A 22,659-nucleotide genomic window follows, 5' to 3' on the forward strand; every position below is an offset into this window, starting at 1 on the left:
TGTATTTAAATCAGGAAGAACTGTTTTTATGGGTAACTCCACCATGCCCTTCTATAACCCCCCAGATATGGTTGTCCCAGCACCGTCAACAGCGAATACAAGGAGTTCGCCAACTGGTATATCAAGACCTTCTCCGCTGGGGTTCTCCAGGTCCTGCTCAAGATCCTCAACCTCTATCGCAGCAAGGTCTACGTCTCCCCACGCGTCCTCCAGCAGACACTCAACTACCTGGAGCAAGGGTGAGGGGGGCAATGGGGTGTGTTTAGGGTGGTGTCGGATGGGGTGAAGAGCTGGTGTGAGGGGGCTCTTGGGTTAGTTCAGAAGAGGAGGGCATTGGAGGGAGTGGAGAGGTATTTTTCCTTTAATTATTTGCAGGAACAGAAAAAAAAGCCCACCAAGTGTTGCTCCTGTTAAAAGAAGATAGTGCTATGTGTGTGTGTGTGTGTGTGTGTGTGTGTGTAATCTATATTGGTGTCAGTAAAGAAGGTCATATGCATTTTGGGGTGTGGTTATGAGGTTGAGCAATCCATCAATCCATATATTTTTCAACTGTCTCCTCTGTTTGGCAATGAAAATAGATTGTGTGGTGTGTGTGTGTGTGTGTGTGTAATCTATATTGGTGTCAGTAAAGAAGGTCATATGCATTTTAGGGTGTGGTTATGAGGTTGAGCAATTCATCAATCAATATATGTTTCATCCGTCTCCTCTGTTCGGCAAAGAAAATAGATTGTGTGTGTGTGTTTGTGATCTATATTGGAGGTGTCAGTAAGGAAGGTCATATGCATTTTAGGGTATGGTTATGAGGTTGAGCAATCCATCAATCAATGTATTTTTCATCCGTCTCCTCCGTTCGGCAGTGTGGGGCAGAGTGTGGCGTGGAAGCTGCTCAAGCCACACATGCTGTCGGTGGTGCAGGATGTGCTCTTCCCCCTCATGTGTTACTCCGATGCCGACCAGGAACTGTGGAACTCGGACCCCTATGAGTATGTCCGCGTCAAGTTCGGTGAGTGCGAGTTTGTTGTTTTCGTTTTCTTCCTCATTATTTTTGTTTTATTTACCCCTTTTTTTCTCTTTTTTCCCCTTTTTTCGTATTTCCCTTTTTTTCCCAATGTTGTCCACCTGTCTTCCTTTTTCTCTTTTCATTCTACTTCTATTCCTATCCTATCCTAACCTAACCTATCATCGTCTAATTCTAACCTAACCTTTCCCAATATGAACCTAACTTAACCTATCCCAATACTAACCTAACCTTTTGTAACCTAACCTATCCCAATACTAACCTAACCTTTTGTAACCTAACCTAACTTATCCTAATCTAACCTGACCTAACACATCACAACAGACATCTATCAAATATCTTTACCAGGTTACTACAAATATCTGAAAATCATTGCACTTCATCCCCTTCTATCTTAACCTAACCTAACTTCCTAATCTGACCTAACCTAATTTAACCTGACCTAACACATCACAACAGACATCTATCAAATATCTTTACCAGGTTACTACAAATATCTGAAAATCATTGCACTTCATCCCCTTCTATCTTAACCTAACCTAACTTCCTAATCTGACCTAACCTAATTTAACCTGACCTAACACATCACAACAGACATCTATCAAATATCTTTACCAGGTTACTACAAATATCTGAAAATCATTGCACTTCATTCCCTTCTATCTTAACCTAACCTAACCTGTCCAAACTTATCCTAACCTAACCTTCCGCACCCCACCAGACATCTACGAGGATCTGGTGTCCCCCGTGACGGCGGCTCAGGGTCTGCTGCTGTCCATGGTGCGGAAGAGGAAGGAGATGCTGGAGAAGACCATGGTGTTCCTCATGACCGTGCTCACCAGTCCGAACGTCGACCCGCGGCATAAGGATGGTGTGATGCATATGGTGAGGATGAGGAGGGGGTGTTGTGGGGGGTAGAGAGTGGTAAGGTTAGGTTAAGTTAGGATTGGGATAGATTAGGCTATGGAGGTATTGGGAGCAAGTGATCGCAGAATGCTGAGGTATATGGCGGCGATCAGGTGGCAAGATAGGGTGTCCAGTGCAGATGTAGCTAACAGATGTGGAGTAGAGGACCTGGAAACACTGCTCAGAAGGGAAAGACTCCGATGGTTTGGACGTGTAAAGAGAGCAGGGGAGGATACAGTGCTGGGAGTTTTGGAGAGATTAGAGGTAGAAGGAAGGAGACCAGTTGGTAGACCTAGGAAAACGTGGAGAAGGTGTATACAGGAAGACTTAGCATTGATGGGATTGGATGAGCACCGGGCAGAAGACAGAGTAGAATGGAGGAGAAAGAGAGCAAGGGAGGATACAGTGCTGGGAGTTTTGGAGAGATTGAAGGTAGAAGGAAGGAGACCAGTTGGTAGACCTAGGAAAACATGGAGAAGGTGTATACAGGAAGACTTAGCATTGATGGGATTGGATGAGCATCAGGCAGAAGACAGAGTAGAATGGAGGAGAGCCATAAAGCATCCAACCGCTCAGGAAGAGTGAACACGGACCTTAACAAAATGATGATGATGATAGGTTAGGCTTGGGACAGGTGAGGTTGGGTTAGGTTGGTTGAAGGTGGAAGGATATGTTAGCTAGTTCTTGTTTGTGTGTGTGTGTGTGTGTGTGTGTGTGTGTGATGCATATGGTAAGGTGGAAGAGGGTGTATTGGGGTGAAGGGGGAGGTAAAGAGTGGTTTGGTTGGTGAGGTTGGCTTGTGGGTTTTTCAGGCCAGCACTGATTAATTTTTTCCCCCAGTGCTGTATTGGTCAAATATTGGGGTATCGGTATCGGTCAAAACTTTGGTATCGGTTTGTCCCTAGTTTAATATGTGTAAGAACTGTAGTTGTTTTGCCGTGTGTTCATCTAGTTGTGATATATGCAAGACTTGTTTTCTGTTGGCTTTGTGTGTGTGTGTGTGTGTGTGTGTGTGTGTGTAAATTTGAAAGATACTTACGTTCTCATTTCCAAGGAAGTAGAAGCCAAAATAATGACAACCCAACTCATCATCTTTGCCCTTTCCTAATCGTCATAAGAGCCCAAACCATCTGACAACACCCGAACACATCTCCTCCTTCCCCCTCAGATTGGAACGCTGGGTTGTGTGCTGCTCAAGAAGAAGATATACAAGGACCAGATGGAGACGATGATTGCGCAGTACGTCTTCCCAGAATTCCAGAGCCCCTTCGGTTTCATGCGAGCAAGGGTGAGTGTTGGGGAGGGCTTGTAGTAGTACTGTAGTCTGTTCCGCCTCAGGTGACAACAAATGTGAAGCAACTTTAGTAAAATGAGGAAGTTCTGTGGGTGCTCACTCTCCAGCAGGGTTTGCCCAACCCCCATCAGGCTAGCTGTAACCAGGAGCAGTCGCTATGCTCTTCCTACATCTTCCATACTTCTTCTCACCTAAAGTGGAATGGACTATAGTAGTAGTAATAGTAGCAGTGGAAGTTATAGTAGGTGAAGTTGTAGTGGTTTTCTTATCAATTTTTTCACTTGATATTTAATTTTTCTCATTAACAATGTTGTGTTCTTTTTTCCAGTGATATGAATTCTGCTTTTCATCTTTATTTTAAATTTCAAGATGTGTTGTTAACTTTGCATATATAAATTGACTGAAATTCCTTCAACATTAAAACTACAAACATCATCTCTTATTTTACCATTTAATTCTTACTCAGGCGTCCGTCATCCTACTTACATCCCAAAACCCAACAGTCAGGAATGCTTATCATCTTTTAGTGCACCATTTATGTATTATAATCCATCAGTGACACTCAACCCCCTCTCGTTCCCACCCCAAACAGGCGTGCTGGATCCTACAAAACTTCGACGAGATCAAGTTCAAGTCCGAGCAGAACATCGTGGCCGCCATGAACTGCATCCAGAACGCCCTCCTCAACGATCACGAGCTGCCCGTCAAGGTGGAGGCGGCCATGGCCCTCTCCGCCTTCCTGGCCTCGCAGAACAGGGCCGAGAAGATTGTGGAGCCTAACGTGAGTGTGTGGGAGGAGGGTGTGTCAGGCGGAGTGCAGGTTCCTTTTTTGTGTATCTGAGTAACGTTAATTTTATGCTGTCATCTATTTTTGAGTACAGATTCTGATGCCATTATCCCTTAGTAACATTCAGTCTCTGCTGTCATACTTCTCTTTGCTATTTCATTCATTCCCTTTGTATTGTCAAGTATCTGAGTAACATTAATTTTATGCTGTCATCTATTTTTGAGTACAGATTCTGATGCCATTATCCCTTAGTAACATTCAGTCTCTGCTGTCATACTTTTCTTTGCTATTTCATTCATTCCCTTTGTATTGTCAAGTATCTGAGTAACGTTAAGTCTTTGCTGTAATCCTTTTTGAGTACAGATTCTGATGTCATTTATGTAACCCTTAGTGACATTCAATCTCCGCTGTTATACTTTTCTTTGCTATTTCATTCATTCTCTTTGTATTGTCAAGTAACTGAGTAACATTAATTTTATGCTGTCATCTATATTTGAGTACAGATTCTGATGCCATTATCCCTCTTTGCTGTCATATTTTTCTTTGCTATTTCATTCATTCTCTTTGTATTGTCAAGTATCTGAGTAATGTTAAGTCTTTGCTGTAATGCTTTTTAAATACAGATTCTGATGTCATTTATGTAACCCTTAGTGACACTCAATCTCTGCTGTTATACTTTCTTTGCTATTTCATTCATTCCCTTTGTATTGTCAAGTCTTCTGTCACACACACTCACACACATTAAAGAAAAATATCTCCCTCTCTCTATCTTCCTTTTGGACTTCCTAACAACTGACTGACAACTTATATCCTTGCTTATCCGTACCTCTCTCTCTGTATCTTACCTTTGCACATCCTAACACCTTACATATCCCTGGTTATCTCTATTATTTCTTCCACTTTCTAACATCTAAATCACTCCTAATATATTCCTTCTTATCCCTGTTTCTTACGCTTACTAACCTACATCAACACACTTATGTTCATGTCTATCCCTTTGTCTCATCCACTTTCTAAATCGCTCTTTATATCTTCCTTCTTATCCCTGTTTCTTATGATTACTAACCTACATCAACACACACTTATATTCATGTCTATCCCTTTGCTTCATACACTTTCTAACTTGTCTTTATATCTTCCTGCTAATCCCTGTTTCTTGTGCTTTCTTACTAACATAGACACACACCTGTATCCCTGTCTATCCCTTTGTTTCATTCACTTCCTAACTCTCTACCCTCCTTATAATCTCCCGTCTTATCACCCCCTCGTCTCCTGCCGTCCACAGATCCAGCCAATCGTACAGGAGCTGCTCAAGGTCATAAAAGAGACGGAGAACGATGACCTGACCAATGTGATGTGCAAGATCGTCACCACCTACACTGACCAGCTCACACCCATCGCCGTGGAGATGTGCACGCAGCTCGCCGCCACATTCCAGCAGGTGTGTGTGTGTGTGTGTGTGAAGGGTTGAGTTAGGTTCATAATGTGTTTTATTTTATCATGTTTTGGGTTGTTTATAATTTCGACGTTGGTTTCAGCTTGCCGCCACATTCCAGCAGGTGTGTGTGTGTGTGTGTGTGTGTGTGTGTGTGTTTGAAGGGTTAAATTAGGTTCATAATGTCCTGTATTTTTTCATGTTTTGGGTTGTATGTATTTTTTGATGTTTGGTTCAGCTTTCCATGTTTTATTTTTATTTGTTTTATTGCTATTTGTACGTTTTATTTTGGATAGAGAGTGAGAAAGGTCTTTTTATAGTTCAAGTTCGATGCAGTAAGTCATCATCGAGTTCTATTCAAGTTTATTACCAAGACAAAAAAGACAGAGTTAGCTTATTTATGTTTTTCTAGATCAAAACACAGGGGATTACAAGTGAATCTAGACTCAATATTTTCTTTCTGGACAAATAATATAGACATCAGATTCACCCATTTACATTGCATTACCTTATACAAATGAGTTAGTTTATTTATGTATTTCTTCTCTAGTTCAAAACACAGGAGGTTACAAGTGAATCTAGACTCAATATTTTCTTTCTGGGCAAATAATATTGACATCAGATTCACCCATTTACCTTGCATTACCTTATATACAAGTCTACCTTTACCTAATATCCTTACGTTCCCTATACTTACCTTACACCCCTATCTACACACCCATCGTCTCTTCCTCTTCCAGGTGGTTGATGCAGAGGAAGGGGCGGACGAAAAGGCCATCACCGCCATGGGGCTCCTCAGCACCATCGAAACACTCATTAACTGCATGGAAGAGAACCCTAAGATCATGGAGCAGATTGAACCCATTACGCTGCAGGTGGTGGGCCTCATACTCACCAAGAACGTCATGGGTAGGTGTTGATGTAGGGCGCTGAAGGGGTGGGGAGGAGCTGTATTTGAGAGTGGGGAGGGCCTGTGTTTGTGGGTAGGTAGTCCTTTCTTCCATCTCTTTTTTCATCTCTACGTACGAGTGAATGGTTCATCTCCGTGTATGGGGGCTTCGTGGTGCAGTGGTTAGCACACTCGGCTCACGACCAAGGGAGCCCGGGTTCGATGCCCGGGCGGAGTGGAAAAATTTGGGCGGCTTTTCCGATATCCTACGCCCCTGTCCACCCAGCAGTGAATGGGTACCAGGTATTAAATGGGGGTTGTGTCCCGTCTCCTGGGATCTGTTCTCTTCTCCTATAATTCCTTCCCTTCTGTGTCTCTCCGGCATATGACCACAGATGTTGCGCCGACTAAACAAAACTTTCCAACTTTCTTTAATCTCAGTGTATGTATCTCACCATTGGAGTATTCTTCTTTTTATATACTAGCAAACAATAGGTCCCCCACAATCTAAATCTCACCATTGACTTATTTTTTTGTATATATAGAAGTAAACAGTTTGTCTAAATATCCTTGATCTCGGTACAACTCTGTGCTAAAACAAAAACATAAATCTTCCTTAACCTGGTAGCTGCTGGGATCATGTTTCTTAATGGTCCCTCTAAGCAAGAAAAATGAGAAAAAAATCATCACTCACACAAACCATTTCATAATATTTATCAACAAATTTGTGATCAGTTTATGCATCATCTATTTTGGGGGGTTTATATCATCGCACAAATTTGGCCCATCGCTGGTACACGGTAAAGCCACAAATTTGGCCCGTTGCAGCTACTGGGTTAATCTTTCATCCACCTGCTATTAACCTGTGCTCTGTTTCCCTCCGGCAGAGTTCTACGAGGAAGCGCTGGCCCTCATCTACAGCCTCACCAGCACTAGAATCTCGCCTGACCTCTGGAAGTGCTTCGAGATGATGTTCCAGATGTTCAAGAGCGATGGGTTCGACTACTTCACGGAGATGATGCCGGCGCTACACAACTACATCACGGTGGACACGGAGGGCTTCCTGAGCTCCGAGGCGAGGATTGCAGCCGTCTTCGAAATGTGCAAGACCATGATGACACAGGTAGGGGGAGAGGAGGGAGAGGAATGAGTGTTTTTGAGTATGGGAGAGAAATTGTGAGGCTGTATAGATAGATAATATTGGAAGAGAAAGAATGTAAGGTATTAAGGAAGGAAGGAAGCGAAAGGAAGAAGGAAGAATGAACAGAAAGGATGAAAGAGAGAGAAGGAAGGAAGAATGAGGAAGAGAAAAAGAAAGAAAGGAAGGAAAGAAATGAGAGAAGGAAGAATAAAAAGAAAGGATGAAAGGAAGAATGGAAGGAAGAGAGAAAAGGAAAGAAAGGAAGGAAGGAAAAAAGTAATGACTTGCAAAAATATATAAAAAAAATAGTTATCGTCTTAAAAACTGAACTAGAGAATGAAAAAAATTAAAGAAATCAACAAAGAACCAGAAAGGGAAGGAAGGAATAGAGAAAAGGAAAGAAAGGAAGGAAGGAAAGAAGTAATGATTAACATATGTATAAAAAAAAAGTTATCGTCTTAAAAACTTAAAAAGAATGAAAAAACTTAAAGAAATCAACAAAGAACCAGAAAGGGAAGGAAGGAAGAATAGAAGGAAGAGAGATAAAGAAAGAAAAAAAAATAATGGTTAGCAAATGTAAAAAAAAAAGTTATCGTCTTAGAAACTAGAGTATGAAAGAAAAGAATAAATAAATCAACAAACAAACCAGTCACACCATTACCCCATCTAACCCCTCCCTTCCCCCCCCACACCCCAGGACTGTGCCGAGGATGACGAGTGCCACGCCGCCAAGCTCCTGGAGGTCATCGTGCTTCAGTGCCAGGGCCGCATCAACCAGTGCCTGGCCTCCATCATACAGCTGGTGGTGGAACGACTGCTTCGGGAGGTGAAGACAACCGAACTCAGGACCATGTTGCTGCAGGTGTGTGGGAGCGAGTGTGTGCGTGTGTGTGTGTGTGTGTAAGGAGAGTAAGAGAAAATGGAAGAAAGGAGAATGATTTTTGGATTTATTTATTTATTTATTTATTTATTTTACAGGGCATAAAAAAGTAATAAATGTTTAAAAAAAAATGCCCGCTAATCATAGGAAGAATAGAAGAAAAAGAAGGAAACGAAGATGTGTGTGTGTGTGTATGTGTGTAGGGGAAGATGGAAGTAAATAGGAGGAATAGGAGAAGGAAAGGAAGTAGGAAAAAGGAGAAGATAGGAAGAATAGAAGAAGAATGTGTGTGTGTTTTAAGAGGAAAGGAAGGATGCAAGGAGTTTTTTTCCCCTCCACCACTTACTCAATGCCTCACCTTTCTCCCTTCCGCAGGTTATCATCGCCACCCTGTACACAGCCCCGGACACACTGCTGCAGGTGCTGGAGTCCACAACGCTGCCCAACACCACCACCACCCTCACTGCTCACTTCATCAAGCAGTGGATCCATGACACAGACTGCTTCCTGGGGTGAGGCACAGAGAGGGAGAAAGAGGGACAGAGATAGTTAGGTTAGGCTCAGACAGAAAAAAAGTGTGTTAGGGAGTTTGGCATTGTTAGGTTAGGTATAGCCAGAGAGTTAGATTTTTAGGGTTGGTTTAGATTGAGAGAGTTAGACTGTTAGGTAAGGTACAGACAGAAAAAGTATATGATGGGTGGTTTAGACAGAGGAGTTGGTTAGGTTAGGTTTAGACACAGACAGCTAGGTTAGGTTTAGAAGAGTTAGACAGTTATATTAGGTTTAGACAGAGGCAAGAGAGAGATTCAGTAAACAGAGAAAGTGAAATTAGGTTTAGACAAAATGTAAGATTGTTAGATGAAGGTTAAACAGATAGCTTACACATAAAAAGCATTAGGTGGGTTAGACTGAGTAAGCTAGGTTAGGTTTAGGCAGAATGAGATAGTTAGCTTAGGTTCAGACAGTGTTAGGTGTTAAGACAAAGTGGTTAGTTAGGCAAGGCTTAGTCAGACAGGAATAGGTAGACAGAGTTAAGTTCAATTTAGACAGAGAGGCAAGATTCAGGGTTGGTTTAGACAGTTAAATAAGGTTCAAACAAAGTATTAGATATTCAGATTAAGGTTATGCAGAGATAGATTAAGCTTAGATAGACAGAGAGAGAGAGAGAGAGAGAGAGAGAGAGAGAGAGAGAGAGAGAGAGGAAAATTCTACACATACCATAATTTATAGAAATGCAATCCTACGACAAACATCAGATTATCACTACTATAAACACTCGCCTGCGCTGTGATGGGCTGGGGCTAAATACCCTCCAGGCCCCTCAAGCAAGCACAATAGGCGGAGACGTAAAAAAAAAAAAAAAAAAAAAAAATGATAAGCAAGACCCATCTGTCCCCCGCAGGCTTCATGACCGCAAGATCTGTGTCCTGGGCATGTGCACGCTCCTCCAGCTGGGTCCTGAGAGGCTGGGCGTCCTGCAGGAGTGCCACAAGGAGATCCTACCGGCCATGCTCATGCTATTCCAAGGACTCAAGAGGGCCTATGCGGGTGAGATTCTTAAGTTGTTGCTGTTGTTGTTTTTTGGGTCTGTTGTTGTTTCTGTTTCCTAGATTCTTTAGGCTCTCAGAACATATATTTTCAAAGCCTATGTAGGAGATTAGTTTAGTATAGGCCTATGTATTTTTTTCAGGGCCTATGCGGGTGAGTTTCTTAAGTTGTTGCTGTTGTTTTGGGGGCTGTTGGCTGTTACTTTGTCCCATATTTTTAGATTCTTTAGGCTCTCACAACATACATTTCCAAAGCCTATGTAGGCGATTAGTTTAGGCCTATGTATTTTTTTTCAGGGCCTATGTGGGCGAGTTTCTTAGTTGTTGCTGTTGTTGTTTTTTTGGGGCTGCTGTTTCTCTTGCCTGTTACTTTGTCCCATATTTTTTTTATTTTTTAGGCTCACATTATATTTCCAAAGCCGATGTAGGAGAAGGAAGGAAGAATGAAAGTAAGAGAGAAAAAGAAAGAAAGGAAGGAAGGAAAGAAATAATGATAAGCAAATGTATAAAAAAAAAGTTATCCTAAAAACTAAACCAGAAAATAAAAAAAATCAACAAAAAATCAACAAATAACCAATCACGTATGGGCCTATGTATTTTTTTCTAATTTTTTTCTAATTTTTCCTCTCCTCAGCCAAGGCCAGTGAGGAGAACAGTGATGACGACGACGAAGGGGATGACGACGAGGACATTGAACACGGTGAGAGAGAGAGAGAGAGAGAGAGTTCATCTACCTTCATAATTTCACACACCTCTTATCCCCATCTTCACCCACCTGTCATCATCTACCTATCTTTATCTAACAATCATCACCCACCTATTATCACTGAACTGTCTTTATCCACCACCTATCTTCACCCACCTATCTTTATCCATCCATCTTCATCACCTATCTTCATCCACCACCATCCATGTCCTCTACCTATCCATATCTTCATCACCCACCTATCATCTTCACTCATCCGTCTTCGTCCACAGAGGTGCTGGAGAGTGACGAGGATGAGTTAGACGACGCTGGTGACGAGTATTTGGAGAAGTTGAGTGAGAAGGTAAAGAAGGCAACTGCTGTCTCGCCCTTCGCCATCACCGCCACGATCCAGGTGAGAGAGAGAGAGAGAGAGAGAGAGAGAGATGAAACTCCAGAAAAAATAAAGAAGGAGAAGTTGAGAAAAGAAGAAAGGGGGGTGAAGGAAAGTTATTGTTAAAGGAAAGAAGAAAAAGAAAGTAGTAGATAGATAGATAGGTCAGAAGAGAGGAGACATATGGAACACTACAAAAAATAAAAAAGGAAAGTAAAGAAAATAATAGGTATAGAAAAGAAGATAGGGAAAAAAAAGAAATAGATAAACAGGAAGAAAGAACAGAGATTAGTAGATAGGTAGAAAGGACATCCTAAACTATACCTGCATCATCATCATCACCACCATCATCACTCCACCAGGATGAGGAGGAGGAGGATGACGACGACTCAGATGACGAGATGGACGAGACAGCCCTGGAGTCCTTCACCACACCCCTGGACCGCGACGAGTGTGAGGTGGATGAGTACTGCGTTTTCAAGGATATCATGCAGAGTGAGTACAGGGTTGGGGGTTTAGCGAGTGGGGACTGTGAGTGTAGGGAAAGGGGGGACTTGGGTATTGTGGGTCTGGGGTAAGGACTGTTAGGTTAGGATGTCATGGAGAGTGAGTACCAGTTTGAGGATTTAGCAACTAGGAACTGTGAGGGTAGGGGAAGGGGAAACTTGGGTATTGGGGGTCTGGGGTAAGGACTGTTAGGTAAGGATATCATGCAGAGTGAGTACAGGGTTGGGGGTCTAGCAAGTGGGGACTGTGAGTGTAGGGAAAGGGGATATTGGAGTAGAGGAGACCTGGGTATTGGGGTACTGGGATAAGGACTGTTAGGTAAGGATATCATGCAGAGTGAGTACAGGGTTGGGGGTTTAGCGAGTGGGGCTGTGAGTGTAGGGAAAGGGGATATTGGGGTAGAGGAGACTTGGGTATTGGGGGTCTGGGGTAAGGACTGTTAGGTAAGGATATCATGCAGAGTAAGTACCGGGTTGGGGGTCTAGCGAGTAGGGACTGAGGGTAGGGAAGGGATATCGGGGTAGGGGAGACTTGGGTATTGGGGTAAGGTATTGTGGGATTGGGGTAAGGACTGTTAGGTTAGGATGTCATGTAGAGTGAGTACTGGTTTGGGGGTCTAGCGAGTAGGGACTGTGAGGTTAGGGTCAGGGGAGACTTGGGTATTGGAGGTTAGGTATTGTGGGCCTGGGGGTCTGGCGTAAGGACTGGGGGGTTAGATGTCATGGAGAGTGAGTACCGGTTTGGGGTTTTAGTTAATAAGGCCTGTGAGGATAGGGGGCAGTCATTGGGTCAGGGGAGACTGGGGTATTGGGGTAAGGTATTGTGGGACCTGGGTAAGGACTGTTAGGTAAGGATGTCATGGAGAGTGGGTACTGGTTTGGGGTTTTAGCTATTAAGGCCTGTGAGGATAGGGGGCAGTCATTGGGCCAGGGGAGACTTGGGTATTGGGGTAAGGTATTGTGGGACCTGGTTAAGGACTGTTAGGTAAGGATGTCATGGAGAGTGGGTACTGGTTTGGGGTTTTAGCTATTAAGGATAGGGGGCAGTCATTGGGTCAGGGGAGACTTGGGTATTGGAGTAAGTTATTGTGGGGCTGGGGTGAGAACTGTGAGGTTAGGATATCTTGTAGAGTGAGTACTGGTTTGGGGTTTTAGCTAATAAGGCTGGGGGAGTGGAGTAAGGACTGTAAGGATAGGATGGTAGGATTAAAGGACTGGAAATGCTGTCGTCGTTCCTATCAGTAACACCCCTCCTCCTCCTCCTCCTCCTCCTCCCAGACCTTGAGGCCAATGCGCCGGGCTGGTACCAGGCCCTCACCAGCGGCCTCAACGGTGACCAGCAGAAGGTGATGCAGGAGGTGGCCACGCTTGCCGACCAGCGGCGCGCGGCAGCACAGAGCAAGAAGATTCAGCAGAGTGGAGGTGAGGAGGAATTGTCTGCCTTTCTTAACCTGGTAGCAGCGACGGGCCAAATTTGTGGCTTTACCGTGTAGCAGCGACGGGCCAAATTTGTGGCTTTACCGTGTAGCAGCGACGGGCCAAATTTGTGCCATGATTTAACCCCCCCCCAAATAGATGATACATAAACTGATCACAAATGCTTTGATATATATTATGAAATGGTTTGTGTGAGGGGTGATTTTTTCTCATTTTTCTCACTTTTCTCACTTAGAGGGACCATTAAGAAACATGATCCCCGCTGCTACCGGGTTAATGTTTGTCTTTTCTTTTAATGTATTCTTTATATTGAGATGCATTCCACTTTGTTTCATCTGTCAAGTTAGTATAGATTCAACTGAGTGGAGGCGATTCTAAATTTTCTTCTTTGCATTTTGAGACCTATAATACTTTGACCTTTTGAATCTTTTCCTCGATTATTGAAGTTTGGTCTATGATGTTTGAGATAATTCAGGTCAATCTTGATGAAGCAAAGGATATGCAGATACACTTTCCACTTTGCACTACGAGAAAACTCTTTATATTTATGAATTTTAATGTTTTCCAGTCCTTTACATAATGTGGTTTAATTCAGTGCATCTCGGCTAAGTTAGGTCGCTATTTGCTTATTTATGTACCTTTTTGTTTTCATCCTCTAAGCATTAACATTAAGGTCACTTTTTGAAGATTTATTCCTTCATTCCATCATCGCTCAGTCAAGTGTATATCTGTTTATCTGCATAGGTTTGTTATCGTAGGTCAGGTTCAGCTTTGTCAACTCGCCTTCTCTCCCTTCAACTTTCTTCCTTCATATATTAAAGTTCATGTGTTAAGTTAGGTCAGTATTTGTCTTATCAATCAATTTACTTACTGTTTTTGTAGGTCAGTTTCATCTATGTCAACTCTTCCTTCAACTTTCTTCCTTCATGTATTAAAGTTCATAGGTTAGGTCAGTGATGGTCAGGTTCTGCTATGTCAACTCCCCTTCTCTCCTTCCCAATGTCTTCCTTCATGTATTAAAGTTCATAGGTTAGGTCAGTGATGGTCAGGTTCTGCTATGGCAACTCCCCTTCTCTCCTTCCCAAAGTCTTCCTTCATGTATTAAAGTTCGGCCTGTATTTGTCTTTAATCCATTTAATTACTGTTTTCATAGGTTAGGTTCGTCGATGTCAACACTCCCTTCTCTCCCCTTCCAGGTTACAACTTCCAGCAGACGTCAGTTCCCTCAAGCTTCAATTTTGGTGGTTCCTTTGGCTCATAATTAAAGCCTTGCCTACCCTTCCCTTCATACCCCCACCCTACCCACCACCCCACTGCTCCTCCTACCCCCTCCACATCCCTCCTCCACCTCCTCCTCCTCCTCCATCACCACCACCACAACCACCATCATCAATCTGTTTCCTCCTTTTACTCTCTCTATCTCTCTTACCTCCTCCTCCTCCTCCTCCTCTTTCTCTCTCTCTCGTTCTTTGCCTTCATCACCACCATCACCACCATCGTCATCACCCCTGTGGAGTCTTCTGGTAACTATTAATATAACTATCATCATCATTATTACGTACGCATAGATTATTATTGTCATTATCATAATCGGGGTCAAATTGTTTGCGTGTGGAAATCCTGACTGACTGACGGACTAACGAGGAGGTGGACGATTTTTTATTTATTTTATTTATTTATTTTATTTTTCTTGTGCGTAACGAGCGACATTATAATTATCGATGCGTTTATTCATTTTTATTTTTATTTTTCTCCTGCGAACGGAATGGATGTGATTTTTTATTTATTTTATTTTTTTATTGTTTTTTGAGTGCGGGTGAGTTGGCGCCACTGAAAATTTCTTCGTTTACACTTATTATTATTATTATTATTATTATTTTATTTATTTATTTTTTACATCTACTTTTCTCTGTGAATTTGTCGGGCGAATTCACACACATTTTTTGGCGTCTTCATTTGTTTTTGTTTACCGCACTTGCCGTTCTGTTTGGGGGTACGTACATAAGTAAGTGTGTGTGTGTTTAGAAGAAGGGCTGCATTGAGTGTGTGCATAGTTATATAAGACAGTGTTGGTTGCCATCATTATTTTCATTATTATTATTATTACTGGTTAGTTTTGGGGTCTACTACTGCTACTACTACTACTACTACTACTACTATTACTATTACTTATCTCCTATATCAGTTTTTCTCCTCTTCTACATTTCTCCTTCATTCTCTTCCTCCTCCTCCTCTTTATTCTTTGTCTATTTCTTCATCCTTTTCCTCCTCCTCTTCTCTCTATCTCACATTCTTTATCTCCTCTTTGCTCTTTATTTCTCCCTCCTTCTTTTCCTCCTCTTCTTTCTCCAACACTCTTTATCTTTCTTCTGCACCACCACCATCACCACTACTACTACTACTACTACTACTACTACTACTACTACTACTACTACTATCACCATGGCCACTATATATATACACACTTCAACATACATATATATACAGGATGGGTTTCTCTGGCACGTATAAGCAGATAGTTTTGCCATAATAACGGATTCTTGACCATATATTAAAAAAAGCCATATTCAAGAACTTTTTAACTGTCTGCTTTAATTCAGTGTTTTTTTTCTATATCTCCGTGTTCTATTAACCCCCTCGGTGCCACGCATTTTTCGCAAAAACCTTCCCCTGGTGCCAGGCAAATATGGATTTTTTGTTTTTTGCGGAAAAGTGTTCAGAATGATTAGACAACACATACTTGATACATGTTACTATTCACTTCTTAAAATTTCCATGATTTCAAGGCGCTGGAAGTTTCCGATATTTGGAGTGTTACATCCCGTAGACTTACTCGCCCCAGGGAGCTCATCTATCAAACTTCGGCCTTTTGGCCTGAGAGGCAGCAGAGGGTTCGAAAACCCTCCCAGCTTGGGCATGATTCAAGTGGTGAGGCGTTGGCACCTCACTTTCCTCACCACCCAAGCTGCCACTATCACTATATATATAATCTTTATCAAGGTCACTATCAGACTCAAAGTCACTCACATCACTATCCATTAAGTCACTAGGGGCTTCATCAAGGGCATGAGCAAAGTTGGACGTTCTCAAAATATGTTTTGCACGGCAAGACATCCTCCCTGCACTGCGGTCAGGTCAGGAAAGGGACCCGTACCCTCGGGATCCCTAGAGGCTTGGTGGGGGGTGAAGGTCAGTGACTGGGAGGGGTAAAGGTATGAATAGTGTCCTGACAAAGTATGAAAAGCTTCTCAGTCAAAATAAGGCCACGGCAATTTTTCTAAATTGCCGCCGTAGATAAATGGCTCTGGCACGCAGCGTGTGCCCACCCGCCGCCGTAGATACGCGGCGCTGGCACCCTGGGGGTTAAGGGGGATATTTGTTTTGCCTATGTGTTTTCTTTATCTCAATCTGCTTATAATGGGGGACATTTGTTTGGGCTATGTTTAGTTCTATGTCAATGTGCTCCTGAGGGGGGACATTTGTTTTGGCTTGGTGTTTCCGCTCTTGTACGCTGTTATCAGAAAGGGCATTTTTGAAGGGGTTGGTGACTGTCCTGGTTTTTTTCCCCTTTTTCCTGTTTTCCCGTTTTCCTTGTGTGTGCGTGTGTGTGTTTTTCTTATTTTTATACTTTCATGTGTGTTGCAGTCTGGTTAGTTTTTTTTTTTTTTCTCTCTCTCTCTCTCTCTCTCTCTCTCTCTCTCTCTCTCTCTCTCTCTCTCTCTCTCTCTCTCTCTCTCTCTCTCTCTCTCTCTCTCTCTCTCTCTCTCTCTCTCTCTCTCTCTCTCTCTCTCTCTCTCTCTCTCATTCCCTTCCCTTCCCTTCCTTTCCCCTCTTCCCCCCTCCCCCCCTTTTCTCCCAATCCAACCCCTTCATAACCCCCCCCTCCCCCTATATCTACTAACCCTGCCCCTCTCTTCCCTTGAGATATGTATGCAAAACAAAAAAAGGGGCCTAAATTGATTACTTTTTATACTTAAGTTAAATGAGGTTGATGTATTTGTGTAATTGTGTTTGTTTTGTTTTTTCTTGTTATTTTTTCTTTTTTTATTTTATTTTTTCATGATAATTGTTTCCATCCCCTTACCTTACTTTCCCTTTCCTTACCTTACTTTCCCTTTCCTTGCCTTACCTTACCTTACCTTCATTTCCCTTCATTTTCCTACCTTACCTGACCTCTCCTTTCCCTTTCCTTCATTTCCCTTCATTTTCCTACCTTCCCTTCCCTTCCTTACCTGACCACTCTTTTCCCTTCCTTTCCTTCCCTTCCCCTCATTTCCCTTCCCTTCCCTTCCTTACCTGACCTCTCCTTTCCCTTCATTTCCTTTCCCTTCCTTACCTGACCTCTTCTTCCCTTCCCTCCCCTTCCCTTCCTTACCTGACCTCTCCTCTCCTTTCCCTTCCCTTTCTTTTCCTTCCTTCCCTTCCCTTCCTTCATTACCCATCAACTCTTCCTCCTCCTCCTCCTCCTCTCTCTCTACCCTATCCCACCCCTTCTTTATCCTTCTCCCATTTCTTCCTTATCCTATTCCTTCCTTGTGTTTACCCCATCCCATCCTTCCTCCTTTCTTCCTCCTCCTCCTCCTCCTCCTCCACCCTTCTATTTTTTCAACTGGAGCACAAAAGTGATTATATGTACAAATTTGACAGCCCTAACCACCTGTGAGAGAGAGAGAGAGAGAGAGAGAGAGAGAGAGAGAGAGAGAGAGAGAGAGAGAGAGAGAATCAATGGTCTAGCCTCAGACTTCAACTCAGGGAAATGGCTGGAGAAACAGAGATAAAATAGAGAAAGAATATGAATGAAAGAAATAGTTGAAGGTCACTTAGATCTGAAATGAAAGTCAAAAGATGAATAGATAAAAAGAGAGAAAAATAGAATAGGAAAGAAATGAAGAACAGCTTAGATGTGTGAAAGTCGAGAGAGGGAGAGAAAGAAATGAGAGAGAGAGAGAGAGAGAGAGAGAGAGAGAGAGAGAGAGAGAGAGAGAGAGATACATAAAAGACAAGTTATGTTTATATATCTATCATGAAAATTAAAGAGAGAGAGAGAGAGAGAGAGAAAAGACAAGCTAAGTTTATCTATCTAACTATCAGGAAAATTAGAGAGAAAGAATGTAGATGAGACTGTAGAGAGAGATACAGAAATAAGATATATAGAGAGAAATAGATTAGTCGAAACATAATGCAGAGAGAGAGAGAGAGAGAGATACAGACACACGCAGAGATATTGTAAAAAGTTGAGTTTACGAACATGACGCCAACACAGAGAGACAGAGACCTCCCTTTAGAATACAGCTCAATCTGTAGGTCGGTGTGTTCAGAGAGGTAGTGAGGGCTGTTCTCTTAACCCCCTTCAACCCCACTTCTTTCTTAGCCTTTCCCAACCCCACTGCTAACCTTATCTAACCTTCTACCCTATCGCTCTTTCTAACTATTTTTTGTTCTGTCTCCCCTTCCGTTTTGTTCTCTTTCCCTCTTCAACCCCTCCTCAACCCCCCTTCTTTCTTAGTCCTTTCCCAACCCCACTGCTAACCTAATCTAGCCCTCCTACCCAACCTCTCTCTCTGCCTCTTTTTCGTTCTTTCTCCTTCTGTTTTGTTGTCTTGCTCTCTTCAACCCTTCCTCAACCCCCTTCTTTCTTAGTCCTTTCCCAACCCCACCTCTAACCTAATCTAGCCCTCCTACTCAACCTCTCTCTCTGCCTCTTTTTTTGTTCTGTCTCCCCTTCTGTTTTGTTCTCTTGCCCCCTTCAACCCCCATCAACCCCCCACTTTCTTAGCCTTTCCCAACCCCACTGCTAACCTAATCTAGCCCTCCTACCCAACCTCTCTCTCTGCCTCTTTTTTTGTTCTGTCTCCCCTTCTGTTTTGTTGTCTTGCCCCCCTTCAACCCCCCTCAAACCCCTTTCTATCATTCCCTTTCCCCAACCCCGCTTCTAACCTAATCTAACCCTCTACTCTATCGCTCTTTCTACCTCTTTTTTGTTCTGTCTCCCTTCTGTTTTGTTCTCTTTACCCCCTTCAACCCCACTTTCTTAGCCTTTCCCCAACCCCACTGCTAACCTAATCTAGCCCTCCTACCCAACCTCTCTCTCTGCCTCTTTTTCGTTCTCTCTCTCTCTTCCGTTTTGTTCTCTTTAACCCCTTCAACCCCCCTTTCCCAACAAGCCCCTTCTTTACTTAATCTTACCCTCTCTCTCTACCTCTTTCCTCTTTCTCCTTGTTTATTTTGATCTTTATGTACCTAACCTAACCTAACCCTACCCCAGTCTTACCCAACTTTACCCAAACCCACTTCTAACCTTACCTAACCTAACCCTCCCTATTTTTCTCCTCTTCTCATTTATTTTGATCTTTATTTACTTTACCTAACCTAACCCTACCCCAGTCTTACCCATCTTTACCCAACCCACTTCTAACCTTACCTAACCTAACCTATCCCTCCTACCCTCCCTGTTTTTCTCTCCTCTTTCTCCTTGTTTATTTTGATCTTTGTTTACTTAACCTAACCTAACCTAACCCTTCCCCAGTCTTACCCAACTTTACCCCAACCGACTTGTAACCTTTCCTTACCTAACCTTCCTACCCTTCCTATTTTTCTCTCGTCACTCTCATTGTTTATTTTGATCTTTGTTTACTTAACCTAACCTAACCCTTCCCCAGTCTTACCCAACTTTACCCCAACCCACTTCTAACCTTACCTTACCTAACCTAATCCTCCTACCCTCCCTATTTTCTCTATTTTGATCGTTATTTACCTAACCTAACTGAACCCAACCCTACCCCAGTCTTACCCAACTATACCCAACCCACTTCTAACCTTACCTAACCTTACCTCCCTCCCTTACCTAACCCTACCCTTTCCCCAATCTTACCCACCTTTACCCCAACCCATTTCTAACCTTACCTAACCTAACCTAACCTTCCTTCCCTACCTCCCTCCCTTACCTAACCCTACCCTTTCCCCAATCATACCCACCTTTACCCCAACCCACTTCTAACCTTACCTAACCTAACCCTCCTTCCCTGCTTTTTTATTTATTTATTTATTTATTTATTTTTTATCTAACCCCTAACCTTACCCTCCCATCCTTACCCAACAATCCCACTTCCTTACCTCAGCTTACCTTACTTTATTACTCTTTTTTTTTCTCCTTCCTAATACTATTTTGGTGTGTATTCAATCCCACATTCTTAACCCCTAACCTAACCAACTCTCAACCTCTCTTCCTTTTTCCCTCCTCCTCCTCCTCCTCACTATATCTCCAGTTTTCCCTCTTGTCTTCTCCTCCTCCTCCTCCTCCTCTTCCTCCTCCTCCTCTTCTTCCTCTTCCTTCTCCAAATGTTATATTGTGGCATTATACTCCCCCATCACCCCTCTCTTCCTCCTCCTCCTCCTCCTACTACTACTACTACTACTACTACTACTACTACTACTACTACTACTACTACTACTACTACTACTACTATTCCCCCTCTTCTTCCTTCCTCCTCCATACCCCCCCCCCCTGTTTTTCCTTTTTTTTTTTTTTTTTGTATACCTATATATTTTTTTTTTTCCATTTGAGTTTGTGTTTGTTTGTACATGTGTGTGTGTGTGTGTGTGTTGATGTTGGCATTACTATTATTACTATTACGACTTATTTTTATTATTATCATTATTATTGTTGGGTGATGATTGTATGAGTGTATCTCTGTCATCATCTTTATCATTATTATCATTATTATTATTGATGCACTAAGCTCAGGTGGAGGTGTGTATGCATCTATTGATGGACTGATTGATTATTTTATTTATTTATTTCTGGGGTTTGCAAGTTAAAGAAAATGCAAGTGGCTCAGGAATCAAGACTTCACATAGTACTGGTGTTCGAGTACCGGTTATCATTATTATTATTATTATTATTATTGTTTTTTATTATTATTGTTTTTATTATGATTCTTGTTGTTGTCGGTGTTCGTCGCGGGCGGTCAGGGCAGAGCTTCTAAAGGGCGAGTAATTTATTGTTTCGGGTGTTAGTCTTTACGAGGAGTCGCGTCGCCGCCGCCACGAGGGTTTCTTCTTCATGTTCCGTTGTCGTGTGTTGCTGGCGGCGCCCAGTGTTGGCAGCAGCGGGCGGGGGGGCGACCCCTCCCCGCCCCACCCCCACCCCCGTACACTCTAGTCCACGCCCCACAGCCCCCCACCCCCACCCCCTCATTCAGCCCCTCTGCCGTCACTGCTACGCGAGTGTCGTGGCTGCCCCCCCCCTCCCCCTCCCCCTCCCTGAGTGTTACTGTTGCTGCTATATCTCCTGCTGCTGCTGCTGCTATCGCCGCGCTGCCGCGTAGCCTGACCCGCTGTGTGGAGGGCCCCGCCGCCGCCCCGCCCTCCAGGCCCGGCGGCGGCGGGGACCCGTGTGGAGACAGACAGACGCTTGGTGCTGCGGCGGAGGACGCGCCCCGCCCCGTCCCGCCTCGCCCCGGCGCCCGCCCCCCGGGCCGCCGCCGCCTCTGTGTTACTGGGTTTGCTCACCGGCGGCCCCGGGGGCGGCGCGTCGGGTCGGGTCCTGTCGGGTGCCTTGGGGCGCCCCTCTGCACGCACCACGGTGGCCTTGGCCCCAGTAGCCTCGCTATGGGCCGTGTACATACATACAAAGACTATTCTAAGTAGAGTGAGAGTTAGTGAGAGAGCGAGAGATAAAATATTATATTTTTATACCGTGAGCCGCCTGCCCCGCGGAGACAACTAGTGATGCTAGTCACCGCAGACCTCAACTAGCGGCAGCTATGGGTCCATCCTGGCCCCCCACGCCCCCCCAGCCGCCCCCCACCTCCCGGCCTATGCATTTGTTCCGTGTACATTCTGTATATACCGCGTAGATGTAGCGCTGCGTGCGTGCACCAGCCGGCGGCGGCGGCGGGGCGCGGCGGGGGCGGCGGCCGGCCGGAGGGCGCGGCAGCCCCCCGGACGTGTGGCTCAACTAGCGCTGCTATGGGTCACCTATTTATTTTGTTATTCCTCACTCATAGGCTAGTGTACTACTACTACTACTACTGTGACTATTACTACTACTACTATTGACTCCTCATCATCGTCGCTTGCCACCACCACCACCACCGCCACCAACCCCCCCCCCCTTTACCCCCTCCTCTCCCCGCCCCCTCCTTTCTCCCCCCCACTCATCCCCCATCATCACGGCGCCTCACATCCACCACCACCACCACCACCACCACTCCGGTCAAGATTTTTTGTCTTGTTGCATTCACCACAAAGAATCAGTCATGTTGCTTTAATAAAACGTAAATGAGTACTTCCTTCCTGCTTTTATTCCACCTGTGTCTCACCTGTGTGTCACCTGATGGGCTGTGTGAGTGTAATGGCCGGAAAAGAATTATAAAGCCGTTAAGAGAGTGGAAGAGTAATACAGTGACATTTTTAAGGCCACCACAAGACTGACGGAAGAGAATTTATTGAACGATGTAAAAAAAAAAATAATAATAATACAATTTTGACTTAGAGAACACTGAGGATACATTCAGTGTAATACAATTTTGACTTAGAGAACACTGAGGATACATTCAGTGTAATACAATTTTGACTTAGAGAACACTGAGGATACATTCAGTGTAATACAATTTTGACAGAGAACACTGAGGATACATTCAGTGTAATACAATTTTGACAGAGAACACTGAGGATACATTCAGTGTAATACAATTTTGACTTAGAGAACACTGAGGATACATTCAGTGTAATACAAT

The 22,659-nt window shown here is 43.6% G+C and overlaps 1 protein-coding gene and 1 long non-coding RNA gene across 11 annotated transcripts in view; one reads left to right on the plus strand and one right to left on the minus strand.

Moving 5' to 3' along the window:
• LOC126986154 (importin-7-like) overlaps window positions 1-17,917 on the plus strand; it is a 32,095-nt gene extending 14,178 nt beyond the window's left edge. Inside the window, exons 6-21 of the mRNA XM_050842050.1 lie at window positions 66-239; window positions 858-1,003; window positions 1,740-1,903; window positions 3,093-3,212; window positions 3,811-3,999; window positions 5,291-5,446; window positions 6,181-6,349; window positions 7,217-7,452; window positions 8,168-8,332; window positions 8,726-8,862; window positions 9,753-9,898; window positions 10,532-10,597; window positions 10,876-10,997; window positions 11,339-11,471; window positions 12,761-12,904; window positions 14,116-17,917. Of these exons, the coding sequence (XP_050698007.1) occupies window positions 66-239; window positions 858-1,003; window positions 1,740-1,903; window positions 3,093-3,212; window positions 3,811-3,999; window positions 5,291-5,446; window positions 6,181-6,349; window positions 7,217-7,452; window positions 8,168-8,332; window positions 8,726-8,862; window positions 9,753-9,898; window positions 10,532-10,597; window positions 10,876-10,997; window positions 11,339-11,471; window positions 12,761-12,904; window positions 14,116-14,180 (2,332 nt within the window). The 3' untranslated portion in view covers window positions 14,181-17,917. The remainder of the gene's footprint in view (window positions 1-65; window positions 240-857; window positions 1,004-1,739; window positions 1,904-3,092; window positions 3,213-3,810; window positions 4,000-5,290; window positions 5,447-6,180; window positions 6,350-7,216; window positions 7,453-8,167; window positions 8,333-8,725; window positions 8,863-9,752; window positions 9,899-10,531; window positions 10,598-10,875; window positions 10,998-11,338; window positions 11,472-12,760; window positions 12,905-14,115) is intronic.
• LOC126986155 (uncharacterized) lies at window positions 16,607-22,534 on the minus strand. Of its 10 annotated transcripts, none has more exons than XR_007739340.1 (3): window positions 19,833-22,222; window positions 18,719-19,740; window positions 16,607-18,583 (listed from the first exon to the last, which is right to left on the minus strand). It is a non-coding gene; the product is annotated as an uncharacterized LOC126986155 (long non-coding RNA). The 10 variants fall into 10 exon arrangements; XR_007739335.1 differs by having other exon boundaries at window positions 16,607-17,225; window positions 17,300-18,583; window positions 18,719-22,222; XR_007739334.1 differs by having other exon boundaries at window positions 16,607-17,082; window positions 17,133-18,583; window positions 18,719-22,222.
• Window positions 22,535-22,659: the final 125 nt, after the last annotated feature.

Source organism: Eriocheir sinensis, chromosome 61, assembly GCF_024679095.1.
Source record: "Eriocheir sinensis breed Jianghai 21 chromosome 61, ASM2467909v1, whole genome shotgun sequence".
Taxonomy (NCBI): domain Eukaryota; kingdom Metazoa; phylum Arthropoda; class Malacostraca; order Decapoda; family Varunidae; genus Eriocheir; species Eriocheir sinensis.